Consider the following 19,312-nt stretch of genomic DNA (forward strand, 5'->3'; position numbering starts at 1 on the left):
CGACGTCATGTTCTATTGTACTTTTATCATGAATTCTAACAAAAAAAAAAGAAAAAGAAAAACAAGAAGACATAACACAAGTCATACGTTCCGTTAATCCAGGATTTCTGCAATTTTTAAACTCACAGTTACATACTGCTCGTAAGTAAAAATTTTGATTATGCCGAGATTCGCTGTCGCTGCCTTCTCTCTCTCTCTCTCTCTCTCTCTCTCTCTCTATCTCTCTCTCTCTCTCTGTCTCTCTGTCAGGCGTAGAGGGGAGGGAGGGAGGCACATGCCCCCCCATGCCGCCCCCTCCCCTCGAATCCGCCCTTGGACAGCATCACACAAGAACAGTCGGTTTTAATTTCATGCTGAAAGCCATGTGAATCTTTGCTAGTTGATTGTTAAGTGATTTATTTTTGGTATTATAGTACATGTCAAGTAACTTTTCCCTTATAGCCAGTAAGTAATTATTTAGCTTCCTATAGTCTCCAAGCTAGTAACGTTTGCTGTTTTTACACAAAGTAAGGGGGCAAGGTAGACAGCCATCTGAATTCTATGTAACCAAGAAAGTACAGGGAAGATAATAGTCTGCTTCTCTTAAGGAAAGTGGCTGTTTCTTTCTGAAATCCAAAATTCACCTTAATAAAACAAGTACTCTTCGTGATAATGCAGGTTTGAGAGCTATGTCTAAAAATTACTTTTAGCACATCTAATAAAACTGCATATTTCTCTTGTCTAAGGATGGCATTTGCTATTGCTACTGTTCCGCTATTAGAGTTTTATTTGAGAAGTGGTGACAGACCCAAGTCTGTGTACATGTGTTCAAAATTGTAATACTGCAACATGAACAGTGCTATGAAGCAATACGGACACTACTGCCGCAAGTTGAGTGTGTTGTACTTGCGATCTCGATATTGTGTTCTTGTCCGCAGCGAGAATAAGATTCGCGTGACTATAATTCTGTTCAACACTTTATTTACAAGAGAAGTTTATTTTAAGCTCACATAATAGCAGGAACAACATTATAAAACATTTACAGTGCAACTAATGTTACCAGTTTTTCGGTAACTAAGTGAGGAAAATAGAACAGTAATGGGAATGCTAAAAAAGCCAAAGCGAATAAAGAAATTCAAGGAGCGCGCGCTGCAGCAAAGTTTCATAGTGCTCCTGGCGGTCAGCGTGCCAACCATGCTGACAAGCGACGGCCGGTCAGCTGATTGACTGACATGTGTTTCTACTGACGCCAGACGTCGCTACACAACTATTCGCCTAGTTTGTCCTTACTGCGTAGGATGATTAGCCAAGTTATTACACACACAGTTTCATGCTGTTACTTGGAGGCCATTCTGTCTGTTTATTACAAACACTCGTTTATGTTAAAAACTAAAAGCTGCACCAAGGATCAGATTCCAGAGAAGCCTGCACATCCGCATATCGCTGGCTGAGTAAATCAGTTGAAATGACAGAGGAAGGTTTGGGCATACCACCTAAAACAAGACCATGCCGTGCAATGGACTGTGGTGTTCAAACCAACTTTTTGATTGATGACAGCTATATTTTTATTACACGAGGTGTGACAATAAAGTAATGAGACTGATTTTCTTTGCAAAATGTGGCAACCCTGCAGGCTTGCGTAGGCACAATATCTTTGACCTTGGTCTATAACCTGCTTCTAGTCCAAGCGGCCCATCGATGCAGGTGCCCAGTCATGAATTGTGCTGTAATAAGTTAACACGTGTTTGTTTCTCTCGTCATAGAAATGGAAGCGCATAATGTTGTACAATGGTATGCTATTTCTTTTTGTGTTAAATTGGGTGAAAACGCGACGACAGCTTACGGTAAGCTTCAGAAGGCTTTTGGAGATGAGGTTATGTCGAGAGCTGAAGTTTTTTGTTGGCATAAAATGGTTAGTGAAGGCAGAACGAATGTTGACGATGAAGAATGCATGGACAAACGTCAACTTGGCCAAGGTGCATGAACTCGTACAATCTGATCGAAGATTTTCATGAAAATGATTGCAGAAGAACTGAACATCAATCGCGAAACGGTTCGTGTAATAATAAATGAAGATCTTGGTATGAGAAAGATTTGTGCAAAAATGATCCCCAAAAATCTCACACCACAACAGCGAGAATCACGGGAAAATGTGGCAGCCGATCTGTCAGAGCAAACGGAAATCAGTCCAGAATTGTTGAGCCGTTTTATCTCTGGTGATGAAAGTTGGTTTTTACAAAAGATCCATAGACAAAACGCCCAAGTTCGCAATGGTGCTCAAAGGGATCACCCAGACCAAAAAAGCTCGCATGCCGAAGTCATAAGTGAAATGCATGCTTTTGTGCTTCTTTGATTCCAAGGGAATTGTTCATAAAGAGTGGGTGCCTCCTGGACAAACAGTTAACCAATATTGCTACAATGAAATTTTTGAAAGACTTCGTAAAAGAGTTCTTCGTGTCCTTGCCGACATTGCTGATAAATGGATTCTGCACCACGATAATGCGCCATCCCATACTGCTCTGTCAGTGCAGCAATTTCTTACCTTAAAACAGGTTTCAGTACTACCACAGCCACCTTATTCACTAGATATCGCTCCGTGCGACTTTTTTCTATATCCAAGTGTCAAAATGGCGGTCAAGGGACACCATTTTCAAACAACACAAGATGTCCAAAAAGCTGTGACGAGGGTCTTGGAGGATATTACAGAAGATGAGTTCCAGAAATGTTACCAGAAATGGCAGAAACGCTGGGAAAAGTGTGTGCAATCAGAAGGGAACTACTTTGAAGCAGACAACACCAAACTTGACTAAAGCGGTAAGCAGCATTTTTTTTTCACATCAGTCGCATTACTTTATTTTCGCACCTCGTACAAGTTATTCTGCAGGTTTCTACAGAGATTCACAGCATGTGCAGCAATTAGCAATTCAATTAATTATTTCGTTGCTATGTAAGAAGAAATAATATTTTCGTACAGCATACTTTCTGTACCTTAGCATTCTTTTCTTCATCACAGAATCACATTAGGTTCACGAACGGACAGTTCTTGCATTCATTTAAAATTTTATTTTGTGCACTGATGTTTCGCCTGTGCAGCCATTTTCAAGCACCAGCACACACATCACTAAGAACGCTATTAGAATACCACACACAAAGCAGCCAACGGTTATAATAAAAAGCATAAAACCAGAACAGAAAAAGAATGAAATGAAGAGTTACTATGTTTAACAAGTTAAACACAGATGTGTTGGGTTACAGTGATGTAATTTTGCTGTCTGTGCATGTATCATCTAATATACAATGAACGGTAAAACAATTAAAAACTCTGTATTTACAGGTAAAAATGGTAAACAGGTTATAGTTGAAAAGTTATACAGGGTGTTACAAAAAGGTACGGCCAAACTTTCAGGAAACATTCCTCACACACAACGAAAGAAAATATGTAATGAGGACATGTGTCCGGAAACGCTTACTTTCCATGTTAAAGTTCATTTTATTACTTCTCTTCAAATCACATTAATCATGGAATGGAAACACACAGCAACAGAACGTACCAGCGTGACGCCAAACACTTTGTTACAGGAAATGTTCAAAATGTTCTCCGTTAGCGAGGATACGTGCATCCACCCTCCGTCGCATGGAATCCCTGATGCGCTGATGCAGCCCTGGAGAATGGCGTATTGTATCACAGCCGTCCACAACACAAACACGAAGAGTCTGTACATTTGGTACCGGGGTTGCGTAGACAAGAGCTTTCAAATGCACCCATAAATGAAAGTCAAGAGGGTTGAGGACAGGAGAGCGTGGAGGCCATGGAATTGGTCCTCCTCTACCAATCCATCGGTCACCGAATCTGTTGCTGAGAAGCGTACGAACACTTCGACTGAAATGTGCAGGAGCTCCATCGTGCATGAACCACATGTTGTAACGTAGTTGTAAAGGCACATGTCCTAGCAGCACAGGTAGAGTATTCCGTATGAAATCGTGATAACGTGCTCCATTGAGCGTAGGTGGAAGAACATGGGGCCCAATCAAGACATCACCAACAATGCCTGCCCAAACGTTCACAGAAAATCTGTGTTGATGACGTGATTGCACAATTGCGTGCGGATTCTCGTCAGCCCACACATGTTGATCGTGAAAGTTTACCATTTGATCACGTTGGTATGAAGCCTCACCCGTAAAGAGAACATTTGCGCTGAAATGAGGATTGACACATTGTTGGGTGAACCATTCGCAGAAGTGTACCCTTGGAGGCCAATCAGCTGCTGATAGTGCCTGCACACGCTGTACATGGTACAGAAACAACTGGTTCTCCCGTACAGTGACGTGGTCAACGTTACCTTGTACAGCAGCAACTTCTCTGAAGCTGACATTAGGGTTATCGTCAACTGCACGAAGAATTGCCTCGTCCATTGCAGGTGTTCTCGTCGTTCTAGGTCTTCCCCAGTCGCGCGTCATAGGCTGGAATGTTCCGTGCTCCCTAAGACGCCGATCAATTGCTTCGAACGTCTTCCTGTCGGGACACCTTCGTTCTGTAAATCTGTCTCGATACGAATGTACCGCGCCACGGCTATTGCCACGTGCTAATCCACACATCATTGGCATCTGCCAACTCTGCATTTGTAAACATTGCACTGACTGCAAAACCACGTTCGTGATGAACACTAACCTGTTGATGCTACGTACTGATGTGCTTGATGCTAGTACTGTAGAGCAATGAGTCACGTGTCAACACAAGCACCGAAGTCAACATTACCCAACATTACCTCCGTTCAATTGGGCCAACTGGCGGTGAATCTAGGAAGTACAGTACATACTGACGAAACTAAAATGAGCTCTAACATGGAAATTAAGCATTTCCGGACACATGTCCACATAACATCTTTTCTGTATTTGTGTGTGAGGAATGTTTCCTGAAAGTTTGGCCGTACCTTTTTGTAACACCCTGTATAATAAAATGGTTTATCGCATTATTCGACTTGTGAGCTGTGCTAAACCATTTCATTATATTATAACGATGTCAACAGTGAGTAAAAACACGGAAAAGTGCATAGTTCGAATATCTCCCTATCCTCAGCTTTCACAGGTAAATGTTCAACCACCTGAAACAGTGAAGCACGAGTCAAGACAGACAGGTACTGGCAGGATCCCGGCTCTTTGGGCAGGTACTTGGATAGGTAGGTGAGTGAGCACTTGCAGGCGAAAAGCAAAGGGGCGCTGCTTAAGTCCCGAACCAATAAACAGCTACAGTCAACAGGAAGCTGCCCACTCCATTGCAGCGTGAAACCACATTACGGAAATAAGCCCCTCATAAATGGCTACAAAAATTTCACAAATCGTAGAACAGCCACCATTTCAACAACCTGATCAAAATCCGGAGTAGGAAGTATTCAAGGCTCATTGCAGAGAAACAATCACATGCAAGTAACTGACAAGTACAGACATTTAGTAATAAGTACTTTTTTGTTGAGTTACGTGCTTAATACACTGAAGACCCAAAGTACACCTGCCTAATAACTTGCAGAGCTCCCGCGAGCTTGCAGAAGTACCGCAGCTCGACGTGGTATGGACTCGACCAATGTCTGAAGTAGTGTTGGAGGGAACTGACACCATGAATCCTTCAGGGTTGTCCATAAATCCGTGAGATGGAGATCTCTTTTGAACAGCACGTTGCAAGGCATCCCAGATATGCTCAATAATGTTCATGTCTGGGGAGTTCGGTCGGCAGCGGAAGTGTTTAATCTCAGAAGAGTGTTCCTGGAGTCACTCTGTAGCAATTCTGGGGGTCGCATTGTCCTGCCGGACAATTGTTCGTCGGAATGCACAATGGACATGAATGGATTCAAGTGATCAGACAGGACGTTTACGTCCGTGTCACCTGTCAGCTTCGTCTCTAGGCGCATCAGGGCTCATACATCACTCCAACTGCACACATCCCACACCATTCTAGGGCCTCCACCAGCTTGAACAGTCACGTGAAGACATGCAGGGTCCATGGAATCATGAGGTTGTCTCCATACCCGTACACGTCCACCCTCACTACACAATTTGAAACTAGACTTGTCAGACCAGGCAACATGTTTCCAGTTATCAACATTCCAACGTCGGTGTTGACGGGCCCAGGCGAGGCATGTAGTCATTAAGCGTACAGGAGTGGGCTCTTGGCTCCGAAAGCCCATATCGGTGATGTTTCGTTGAATGGTTCACACACTAGTACACGTGTTGATGGCCCAGCACTGAAATCTGCAGCAATTGGCGGATGGGTTGGACTTCTGTCACGCTGAACGATTATCTTTACACGTCGTTGGTCCCGATCGTGAAGGATCTGTTTCCGGCCGCAGCAGTGTCGGTGATTTTATGTTTTATTCCTGATATTCACGGTACTCTCGTGAATTTGGTCGTACGGGAAAAGTCCCACTTCATCGCGACCTCTGAGGTGCTGTGTCCCATCGCTCGTGGGCCGTCTATAACACCACGTTCAAACTCACTCAGATATTCATAACTTGTCACTGTAGCAGCAGTAACCGATATAACAACTTGCCAGACACTTGTTGCCGACCGAGTGCCGTATTCTGCCCGTTTACATATCCCAGTATCTGAAAATGTTATGCTGTGAATTGTGCAATTCAAATAGCATTCATACATCGTTCCTTCTGTTTGAAGAAGCAGCAGACGAGATCCTTCCACCGGCTTGTATTTTATACTTTCATCTTTTCTGACAAAGTCTGATTTGCGTATGACACTTCTCTCCACACCACTAAATGAAAGTCATGGTCATTCACAGGGTTTATGTTTATTCATGTACCTTTAGTTTTTCTAAGAACACTTAGTATCTCACACACCTTCAGAACCAGTAAGTATATGTTGCCCCCCGATTATATTTGGAACTTTCCACAATGCTTCCATCTGTATCCTATCAATTGACTGCTCACCTCTGTTCCGGAACTCACTTCTTATGCACATTTAAGTGTATGGTATAAATCACATTAATCTCTAGCTTAACGTTTCTACAGTGTACCAGAAATTTTATTTTTTATTTTCGGAGGCTGATTATAAAAGAGTACTATGCCTGTCTACGTTAGTCTTATATGATGCAAATTCGGAGTTACTATAGAGTAGTGTAGATTATTTTGCCTTCTTCTATGTATATGTGAATCTGAGATATATACATTATTTTTAGCGTGTCGTAGAGAAAAATTTACACCAAAGCCTAAATGTTTGGTGATTCATTTGTTAGACTTAAATAAACATATAGATGAGTACGCTGTAACGACATATTTGTAATTTATCCCCTTTTTTGCTTTAATAAAAGTATTTTATTGTAGAGCAAATATAATTGTCTGACTACTAATGTGTTATTTGTGATGAAGAATAGACACAGGTATGAGAGACAGGCAGTTCATAATGCGTAAATTCTGAAGTAATCAGTTTAGAAAATGTTGTCGCTGCAAAACAATATCCGTCTTTTTGTGCTCCCCTCTTCACCTTTTCTTCTGATAACCACAATCTGCTAAGACACATGTAGGTTTCTTTAAGTGAGAATAATTACTCATTTTTGTTCCAGTGTTGTGGTGTAGTTTTATTTTGTACCATTAATACTCTTGGTATGTTACAGACTGGTTTTACTGTGGAAGTTCCTGTGAGACTGAATATAATAATTCGAGTATGCGGCCATCATCACGGCTGTCTCACTAAGAGAATTGTAGTAATTATTGAGAACGTGCCTGCTGTTTAATTTACGAAGTCGGATTTGCTGGTGCGAGCAAAACTGGCACGCTTGAAATATTCGATGCTGACACCAAGCCAGCTATTCCGGAAACTTACAATATTTCGTACAAATTGAAGAGTTTCCATTCATCGTCAGTTTACCTCTGCAGCAGAGCTAAAACCCATAATTTTAAATCTTAAAGTTTATTCCAATCCATTGCGGCGAGGTGCTACAGCAACGTTCTGTTGTGATAAATATTAGAGGACAGTCGTGGGTTGGAGAATGCTCTTATTGGCTGAGAAACAACGCGTTTTACCCGCTTGTAGCGTCATCAGGTTATGACGTGCGAAGTGGGTCATCACACATAACAATGCGGAGTAAGACCACTCTCACAAAATTGTAAACATGTCCCCGGCAGTTTGTTCTGTGGATATATTTAAAGTTTTGTGAGGGTGGTCTTACTCTGTGCTGTTGTGTGTGGCGACCCACATCGCACGAGATAGCCTGATGATGCTCTGCTTATGTCAAACGTGTGGGTTTTTCGCCAATAAAGGGCATTGTTAGCCTTGTATTTCTTTTAATATTAATAATTCGAAATTCTTTATTTTGCACAGTGATTACGTTGTGCCTTACTGAAGAACTGCCTGTGTTATTTTATGTGTACCAAAACTAGGCAACTCTCTTACATCAGAATTAGTTCAACCTCCTCGTTTTCACATAAAAAACTGTTGACTTTATTGTTGGTGTACCCCATTTACCAAAGATTTATACCAAAGATTTTTCATGGTTCAAAGTTAAACCAAGTTCACACAAGATATATAGAACAACAGCAATAGAAGATCCTTGATCCTTGATCAAACCTTATAATTTCTTCCCATGCAAATAATGTGTGAATTAACTGAATGATTTAACGTTCTTTAATCTACTTCTTACACCAGATGACTATACACAGAAATTTTTAAAAAAGTATTACTTCTTTGATAGAATATCATGATTTACATAGGGGATCCTTGGTATAAGCCATTGTAAATCCTAAATGCCGATGTTTTATAATCTAAAATTGCTGATAGGTGCTTGATTGGTTTTATTATTGAGGTACAGTACTGTTAACTAGAAGATAAAATAGCTTATCTTGTGCAAACACCGTAATTTTTTGCCAGTTCCTTCTGTTGTACTGTCTGACAGATGACAGATGACAGTAATTTCATGACAGGGACTCAATTATAGAAGAAAATTAGCAAATTAGCGGAATAGAACATTTTCATTTAGTAATTTCAATGAAAATACATTCAACCATTAATCTACAGTTAACAACATCATACAGTCAAATAGTCTTATTTTTTTATCTACAGATTACACAACATGGGATGAAGATCATTGAGTTACAAAAATTGAAATTCAATGGCGGAAATGCACATAATGAAAATAAATGTGCATCTTTTATCGAACAACATTGAATAGCAAATAGTGAACTATGCTTTGCTAGAATCAACAGTTGAAGGTTATATATACAAAGTTCGTTCCAAGCGAAACACTGCAAAATGAATTCTTGTACACTTTAATAGTCTCTCCAATTATTTATGAAATGCTCTGTTTACGAAAACAGAAGCAGTAAGTTCAGTCAGAGGTATAAAGTGCAGACACTGTTCGCAGTAACTGTAGTACCTGGATACAAGATTCCCTGTCAAAATCAAAAAATAATAACGACAACCTTTCTTCCTTCAACATTCACGGATGTCCAGAGCAGTTTCATGAGCTAAATGTTCCATAGAAGTAGTGATGATTCAAACTGCCAACAGCGACGATTTCACTTCACATCTATACATTCACTCTATCAGGTACCAGCCTGTCAGATTCTTGTCTCTTTCGGAGCGTCCAGTAGTAGCTGTACACGACTCGCAGGAAGAACACGTTGGGCACTGGCAGAGAAAAGTGAGAAATACACAGAGGCTGTAGGCAGATGTTAAACATTTCAAATGTAATGGGGCATTACTGAAAAATAAAATAGAAGAGCCAGATATGAGAAAATGAAAGGTTTTGTTTAGCCAGAAATACACTATACCGTTCAGCAGACTGTCAAATCATACGTTCGATATGTCCTGCACATCCTATCACGTACCAGCACCTTCAGGGATACCTTAACACAATAAAGACAAACTGTAGGAATTTAACCCATATGCTGTATTAACGGTACTGTTTTGCTATACTATTTAATGTTATTCATGTTTCTGATAGCTATATTTATTCAACTGCATTAGAAAGAAAACCGCTACTTTGGAAGAGGCCGTTGCCTCTTCAGTTGTTCTATGTAACTACTGTTTACTTCCTACTGACAGTTCAGCAAGAGTTACAAAAATGGTTCAAATTTCTCTAAGGACTATGGGACTTAACATCTGAGGTCATCAGTCTTCTAGACTTAGAACTAACCTAAGGACATGACACACATCCATATCCGAGGCAGCATTCGAAACTGCGCGGTTCCAGATTGAAGCGGCCGGCAGCAAGAGTTACACACGTATTCCAGGTTTGCAGTTATTGTGTGAAGTATGTATGGAGGTTTATTCACAGCAGTCTGTTTAATAGCATGATTCAACAATTCAATTCATTTGTACAAGGTACGACTAATAAGGCCTCACTTCACTTAGTTTTAAATTTCTGGAGGCTCTGCATTTTATACTGTGTCTATTGTTAACTTTTGAAATCAAACAACGAAAAATCCAGAACAGAATAATGACAACATTATAAAAGCAAAGACTGCTACTCACCATATAATGGAGATTGTGAGTTGCAGAAAGGCATGGCAAGAACACTGTTAAACAAGTAAGCTGTCAGTTAAAAGGTGGTCTTCTGAAGAAGCAGATGACACACAACCCCCCCCCCCCCTCCACACACACACTCACACAACTCAGAGGCACATGACCATTGTGTCTAGGAGCTGAGGCCAGAATGCGATCATCTGTGCATGATGGGAGAAACATCTGGGTGGCGAGGGTAAGGAGGAGCCTGATGTGGGGAGGGGGAGGGATAGCAGGGTAGTGGTGGGGGACAGTAAAGTGCTGCTTGTGGGAGCATACAAGGATGTGGTGGGGAGGGATAAAGCAGGCAGGTGCAGAAAGGAGGTTAGATAGAGGGAGGAAGGGTAGTGGAAAAACAGAGAAGTAAAGAGACCAGAGGTTACAGTGGTGGAATAGAAGGATAGATAATGAGATAGTGCCAGAATGGTGACAGGAAGGGGATAGGTGGATGAAGGATAATGACCAACGAAAGTTGAGGCCAGTGGGATTATGGGAACATAGGAGGGAGAGTCTCTACATGCGCATTAAAAGATGGCAGGGAGGACCAGCTGGCACAGGCTGTGAAGCAGTCGCTGAAGTGAGGAAATTATGTTGCGCAGTGTTCTCAGCAACTGGGTGATCCAGCTGTTTCTTGAACACAGTTTGCCATTCATGTGGACAGACAGCTTCTTGGCTGTCATGCCCACGTAGAATGCAGCACAGTGATTGCAGCTGAGCTTGTAGACCACATGAGTGCATTCACAGGTAGCCCTGCCTTTTTTTGGGATGAGTGATGCTTATGACCAGACCAGAGTAGGCGGTGGTGGGAAGATGCACAGGCTAGATCTTGCATCTTGGTCTATTACAGGGATAGCAGCGATGAGGCAAAGGCCTGCGATCAGGTGTGGAGTAGGGAAAGAAAAGGATATTGTGTAGGTTCTTCAGTGGATGGTGGAATAGCACTGTGGGAGGGGGTGGGAATTATAATGGATAGAAAGTTTCTCATTTTAGGGCATGACGAGAGGTGGTCAAAATCCTGGTGGAGGATGCCATTTACTTGCTCTGATCCTGTGTGGTACTGAGTCATAATGCTCCTTTGCGACCTGAAGGTGAGACTTTTGGTGATGACTAGAGAAAAAATGTGTACGACTTATAAAAATATCTGCCAGTCTGTTAACAATACAACTGCCATTGCAGCACCATCTCATGTGTATATATCTCATCTTGGAATTTAAAATAATATAAAGATAAGTTGTAACAACTATATAGTTTTCTCAATTTCGGCTATTCCTATTTTTTGTCTTTGAGTAAGTTCTTTTTATAATGTCTATTATTAGAACACTGGCGAGTAGATTTAATACATCAAATCGTATAAATTTTCCTTCTCTAGATATAGGTATATCTTTAATCTGAGTAACGCTGCATCAGTGGCATTTTGAACTTCATAGTCTGTTTGAAAAGTGTAATAATTTTTTTATTAGGACGTAAGGTTTCTTACTCATTCTGTATGCAGGACTATTAATGCAATTAACTACAGGATGTGTAGTATATCTGGTCTTAAGGAGGTTGAGCATGGAGTGTGGTTGGTCGTGAGTTCACAACCAAACATTCATTAACCTCCCTCTCTGTAAGGATGAAATTACACTATTTAAAGCTTTGCTGATTAAAGCATTAAATCTATTGGTAGGACCTCTATTTTATTTCGTAGTACTATTAGTAGTAATAAAGCGTTTTACCTTAGTAACATAATCATTCTCATTTATAATGACTGCACTAGCATCCTTATCTGCTTTCAGGGCAATAGATTTGTCTAGTGTTAATTTCTCGTTAATTCCACTTATGATAAGATTATTTTGGGTCTTATTATTATCCACCTATTTCTTATATTTTATTTGATCTTCAATAATCCTATCACCTTTGTTAGTAAATCTGTTTTTCCTTTTCATGGACTCCTAACTGGGCTATGTCTAGAGCTATTTGTATGTTACAATAGCAACAATGTTTTTTAAGCACTACCGTTTATAACTGATGCTACATTGTACTTTAACCCTTTGTCATAAATATTCATTTCAGCTGTAGTAAAGGTAATATTAGTTAGGCTGACTACACATTTAAAACATTTGCATTAAGCATGAGCGGATCCAAACCTAGTGTTGCATGTATGTTCCACATCTCCACGTTAACTACTGGATTGGTTTGAACCAAACTTCGTATACATACCACTTACAGTCTGGAACGAAACGCTGTGGGGTTAAAATCACTTACCTATCAATGCGCAAATACCAATACTTTATTCATCTAGTATTTTAGAATGAGTGCATTAATATACTTCCAATAAACTTTACACATGATTTCCAATTTTAACGAAATCTTCCCTTGCTGGAGACTCCCACAAAATGATGAAAGAAAAACACTTTATCGCTTAGTACATTTTCATGGAGCAAAACTGCTGCAAGAAACATGACGTTATAATTTACTACTTCTTTACTGCTAACTGCATTCGTGACCCATTTTACAGACAGTATTCACATATACTACTGTATGTACAGGAAAATTTATATCATTGTACGGCAAAAGTTCAGAACGGGATCCATGACAAATACGAGTCTGCAACAAACTTATGACATCAAACTAGTCGTCTTGTCCGCCATACTTTGCGAACACTCAGCTCCTTGAAGGGCCCGTAGGAAATCAAGTCATCAATAGAAAGGTACCCACTAAAGGCCTTAGCTTCCTCATTTGCTATAGAGAACTTGTATGCATTTAAACGTGTATTAAAGAATAATTATTAAACTGGTCTGAAATAGTTGCTGTGCTGTGACGTACGCATCACAGCCTATCTTTCTCGTGGGCCTCGGTTTAGTAGATACAACATAACGTTTTCATTTATTCCTTTCTTACTGCAGACTCTATTCACAACACATTTCGTAGACATTTGCCATATATACCACTACATGTGCCTGCAAAATTATAACATTTTACAGCACATAGTTCAGAATAGACGTCATAAACATTGAACTGCACCAAAATGAAACTGCAAGGCGAAATTAGCTAATGATACAGGTTAAATATATGTGCAAACGCATGTGAAATATGTTGTTGTTGTTGTGGTCTTCAGTCCTGAGACTGGTTTGATGCAGCTCTCCATGCTACTCCATCCTGTGCAAGCTTCTTCACCTCCCAGTACCTACTGCAATCTATATCCTTCTGAATCTGCTTAGTGTATTCATCTCTTGGTCTCCCTCTACGATTTTTACCCTCCACGCTGCCCTCCAATACTAAACTGGTGATCTCTTGATGCCTCAGAACATGTCCTACCAACCGATCCCTTCTTCTAGTAATATGTTAAATATATGTAATATATATTTGACGTACGTGTGCACGAGAAAAGCGACGGTAAAAATCCCATCCTCAACCCCTGGTCGATTTAAATCAAATTTGGTACACGTATTGGTAACAGTGTGGAAAGAAATACTAGGGGGGCAAGAACAACCAACCTCCAACTGGGGCGAAAATTGTAACATGGAGATAGTAGAGGGGAGAAGAAGATGGGTAAAAATAGGGAGGGGATGAGATGGATAGATAGAAGAGACAGGGACAGAGAAAAGAAAGTGGCAAAAAAAGGGGTGTTGGACAGAGTGAGGGCTAGGAAGAGATGGACAGAGAAAGGAAAGAGGAGGAGACAGAGAGGGTTGAGTGGGAGGTGGTCAGAAGGAAGGGAGAGGAGGAGATGAATATAGGGAGTGGTAAGAAGAGATGGGCAAAGCAAGAGGGAGGCCTGATGGATTTAGAGGGGAAGGATTAGATGAACAGAAGGGGGAGCAGAGGGACATAAGGGGCAGGAGAAGATGGACAGAGGGGGGAGGGCAGATTGACAGAGAGATGGGGAAAGTGGAGTAGGACAGGGAGATGGGCAGGAGGGGGTGGGTCAGGTAGAAACAAAGAGGGTGTGGGGGAAATGGTCAGACAGGGAGTGAAGGATGATATGGACAGAGAGGGCTGATGGAGGAGATGGACTGATGGTAGATTGGAATAAATGCTCAGCTAGTTAGGAAATAAAATATGTGTAAATAAAGAGATTGAATTAGTTTTATGTGCATTGTGAAAATGGATTATTTGGATGTTTCCAGCACCATAGGCAATTATTAAACACGAACTTGAATAACTACAGCTAGAGCTGAGCGACTTCTGCACCAGTCAGTATAATAGTATACTTACACAAGTAGATGACGCACATAAAAAATATAGTAATGGTGTCGGAAGGACGTTCATACCAAAAAACAGCAGACCAGGAGATAACAGCTATTACAATAACTGCTACTGCCGTCAGGGCTTTTACAATCAACCATGGTAAGAGCTTGGCAGAGCTTCCCTGAAATGTATAAAAAGAAACTGACATTAGTAGTACAGATCAGATTTCTTAATTTAATGCCATTTTTGGTGGTAGCTCGTCATGAAAATAAGCTCACCTGAGATACACTGATAAGTCATTTGAACAAAACTGATGAAACGTGATTCTTATCAAAATCAGATACTGTAAGTGGATGCTACGCTGATTCTGGCCCAGTGATTTACCGTGAGTCATCCTTATCTCTTCAACAATTTGTGTCCCCCAACCCGCTCCCATTGATCTCTTACGCTCCCCTTCCACACTGTTGTTGTTGTTGTGGTCTTCAGTCCTGAGACTGGTTTGATGCAGCTCTCCATGCTATATACTGTGCAAGCTTCTTCATCTCCCAGTACCTACTGCAACTTGCATCCTTCTGAATCTGCTTGGTGTATTCATCTCTTGGTCTCCCTCTACGATTTTTACTCTCCACGCTGCCCTCCAATACTAAATTTGTGATCCCTTGATGCCTCAGAACATGTCCTACCAACCGATCCCTTCTTCTACTCAAGTTGTGCCACAAACTTCTCTTCTCCCCAATCCTATTCAACAGCTCCTCATTAGTTACATTGTCTACCCATCTAATCTTCAGCATTCTTCTGTAGCACCACATTTCGAAAGCTTCTATTCTCTTCTTGTCTAAACTATTTATCGTCCATGTTTCACTTCCATACATGCCTACAATCTATACAAATACTTTCAGAAATGACTTCGTGACACTTAAATCAATACTCGATGTTAACAAATTTCTCTTCTTCAGAAACGCTTTCCCTGCCATTGCCAGTCTACATTTCATATCCTCTCTACTTCGACCATCATCAGTTATTTTGCTCCCCAAATAGTAAAACTCCTTTACTACTTTAAGTGTCTCCTTTACTAATCTAATTCCCTCAACATCACCCGACTTAATTCGACTACATTCCATTATCCTCGTTTTGCTTTTGTTGATGTTCATCTTATAACTTCAAGACACTGTCCATTCCGTTCAACTGCTCTTCCAAGTCCTTTGCTGTCTCTGACAGAATTACAATGTCATCGGCGAACCTCAAAGTTTTTATTTCTTCTCCATAGATTGTAATACCTACGCCGTATTTTTCTTTTGTTTCCTTCACTGCTTGCTCAATATACAGATTGAATAACATCGGGGAGAGGCTACAACCCTGTCTCACTCCCTTCCCAACCACCGCTTCCCTTTCATGCCCCTCAATTCTTATAACTGCCATTTGGTTTCTATATAAATTGTAAATAGCCTTTCGCTCCCTATATTTTACCCCTGCCACCTTCAGAATTTGAAAGAGAGTATTCCAGTCAACATTGTCAAAAGCTTTCTCTAAGTCTACAAATGCTAGAAACGTAGGTTTGCCTTTCCTTAATCTAGTTTCTAAGATAAGCCGTAGGGTCAGTATTGCCTCACATGTTCCAGTATCTCCACACTACTACACCTCAGTTATCTTACATATTAATGGTGCACTGTTATCCTGTGGGATAGAGGATAAATAAGAGGCTTTATTTGTGACAGTTATTCTTATTCCTGATATATTACCCAATTAGGGTGATCTGTTATCCTGGTATTCCCAACCGAGCGAGGTGGCGCAGTGGTTAGACACTGGACTCGCATTCGGGAGGACGACGATTCAATCCCGCGTCCGGCCATCCTGATTTAGGTTTTCCGTGATTTCCCTAAATCACTCCAGGCAAATGCTGGGATGGTTCCTCTGAAAGGGCACGGCCGACTTCCTTCCCCATCCTTCCCTAATCCGATGAGACCGATGACCACGCTGTCTGGTCTCCTTTCCCAAAACCTACCAACCAACCAACCTGGTATTCCTATAAGGAAAATTAACAGCACAATAAGGCAATCTAAGATGGTTGCTACTATCCCCAGTCACTGTTATCCTTATCTCTCACTTAATTAGGATAATTTATTACCCAACATAGCGCCCTTCTCCATGCCACAGTCACACAGGGGTGACTCATCCAGGTGTAGTAGACAGAGGCGCAGCCACAACTGTCCATGGTTAAAGTGAAGGCGGGACATGATAACCAGAAACGATGTGTGTTACACAGCACTGGATTACCATGGTCATATTCGTATCAGGTAATATAGCTGCATAATACATTCCTCTTTGCTGGTGCTGGGGTTCTGTAATTCCGATCTGCTGCCACACATCTTGCACCAGGTCTGAATATAAGAACCATGTTTATACGCCTTTGTCCTGTGGTGGATGTCACTCTTACCATGAGCATCAAGAGTTTCATTGCCCCTTATACCATGGTATCACTTTATCCACAGCATAGTGATTTTCTTGTTATGACACCGTAATGCTACAGTACAGTCTGTGATTTGGTATATAAATTAATTTCTTGCATTATTGATGAAATGGTTCTATATGAGGAGTAATGGTGATCGTAAGTCTGTCAGAATAACGATTGTATCTATAGCTAGGCCACCAGCAAATTTATGAGCCTCTAGAATTGCGGTGAGCTCCGCTGTAAGTACTGAGGTTTCCGGAGGGAGCTTGAAGTGGGCATTATGTTCATCTGTTCGCTGTAATATATCCTTTCAACGCCATCTGCATTGCTATGTAGAGATGGCGCGCATATTCCCAACCACTTAAAAAGTTTTTTAACAGTTGAGGGCTCATATTAGGATCCACGTGTGGTGCAGCCAGTCGAATGTCTAAATTTGTTATCAGATTCTTGTAATCTTTCATGCAAGTTGGATGGTGCGAAACTGTTGCGATTTGGTGACACAGTGGTACCAGTATCTACCAGTAAAGCGTTTCTCTGCCAACATCCAAACTGAGCCACAGCGCCAGAGATTGCGCCAAAGAGTATTATTCAGCCGCCTCCACTGGCAGTGCTCGTCGAGATGTGGCAGTAGTCAGTGCTTATCGAGATGTGGTAATAGTGAGTCGGTGTTGAGATGTTGTAGTAGGGAGTGCTTGTTGCATGTTTTATGCAGTTGTTGATGGGCTAGACAGCAGATGTTGTTCGAATGGAGATATTGTAATGATCAGAGTGCTTTTCGTCAATATATATGAAGGTAAAAAAATTCCCTTTTCTTGTTATTATTTCAATGTCTTAAATAATGCGTCATTACAGGTTCAGTCAACAAAGCATCTGGCTGGTGTTCTTGTATTAGAGTGTAATTCTGGTTTCCTTACGCAATTATAGTATTTCTATTTTTTTTAAATTACTTCAGTATAAATGGTATTTAAAATTTCTTGTCTTATTGAAGAAGAACCGTGCCAGATGTGTACGTTGAATCACACTTCCACACACAGAACAGTTACACTTGTGCTTTGGTTTCGTACGTTTTATAGTTGCTGTGGACTTAATTAATTAATTGTGTTAACGGAAATTTTCTTTCATTCTTTGTTGTTATTCTATGCAGTCAGATTGCGTACTAAAACTAGTCAGGGCCAACCGTTTACGAGACTTCGTAGCCGGACAGACAGCTACTAAAATTAAAATTATTTGCATTCTATATAATTAAGCCCCCATGCACGTGGCGACCGCTGCTTCGGATCGTCCCTTGGAATTCTTCTGATTGTAAAAATAGTAGACAGTAGTATTGTTGTAGTAATTTGTAGTTTAGTAATTGTAGTCTATATTGCATGTGTAGATTTGGTAATTGTCATTCTTCTAATGGTATTTTTTGCAGAATTTAATTTTTGTTGTCTTGTATGCGGGTTTGACAATTTTGTGCAGTTAGGAAGATTTCAATTGTTCGTTAATCGTGTTTGAGGGAAGCATTTGGTGTGAATGGTATTGTTGGAGATAAAGTGTCATTGTGTGTAATTTTCGTAGTGACGAGTTTTGTATGTTTTGTAAATGATTACGCGAAAAAGGCAAAAATGATGAATAGTCAGAATAACGAAATTGTTGACATGGCGAACTCGCCAACACAGGAGAACAGGATGATGAATAATGAAGTGGAAGACAATTTAATAAGTCGGGAAAATAGTCCGGAAACAGTTCAAAATTTTTCACAATCGATAAATTTTCAATATATGTGGTTAACGACAGAAGATATGGAGCAGTTGATGAGTTCAATATTAAATTTGGGATCTGAATTAAGAGCAATGATAACACGGTTAGGCTCACAAATAGGTACAAGTAAAACCGAGATGGAAACAATGGAAACACAGTTAGGCTCACGAACAGGGACATGTTTCAAAAACATGAAAGATGAATTAAAGAAAGAAATTAGAGAGGAAGTACAACCGATTTTGAATGCTCACAATAATAGATTAATTTCAATAGAAATCAGACAAAAGGAACAGGATAGAGAGCAGGAAGAGAGAAATCGCGCGATAGTACAAAAATTTTCAGAGTTAAATTTACAACGTGCACATGATAAGGAAGAAATATTTGAGAAAATCGAGGAATCCGTACCAAATGACAGAATAAATAACCTAACACAACAATATGAACAGTTAACTACTAAATGTGTCAATA

At 40.6% G+C, this 19,312-nt stretch overlaps 1 protein-coding gene across 3 annotated transcripts in view; it reads right to left on the minus strand.

The window, feature by feature from the left end:
• LOC126424921 (uncharacterized) overlaps positions 1-19,312 on the minus strand; it is a 302,725-nt gene that overhangs the window by 135,443 nt on the left and 147,970 nt on the right. The window contains exons 7-8 of one of the 3 annotated variants that reach the window (XM_050087763.1): positions 14,736-14,833; positions 9,165-9,606 (exon numbers count right to left, since the gene is read on the minus strand). In XM_050087763.1, the coding sequence (XP_049943720.1) occupies positions 9,537-9,606; positions 14,736-14,833 (168 nt within the window). In that variant the 3' untranslated portion in view covers positions 9,165-9,536. Of the gene's footprint in view, positions 1-9,164; positions 9,607-14,679; positions 14,834-19,312 lie in introns of those variants that run through there. The other 2 variants (XM_050087762.1, XR_007576231.1) reach the window with 2 other exon arrangements.

This window comes from Schistocerca serialis, chromosome 10, assembly GCF_023864345.2.
Source record: "Schistocerca serialis cubense isolate TAMUIC-IGC-003099 chromosome 10, iqSchSeri2.2, whole genome shotgun sequence".
In the NCBI taxonomy this organism is placed as follows: domain Eukaryota; kingdom Metazoa; phylum Arthropoda; class Insecta; order Orthoptera; family Acrididae; genus Schistocerca; species Schistocerca serialis.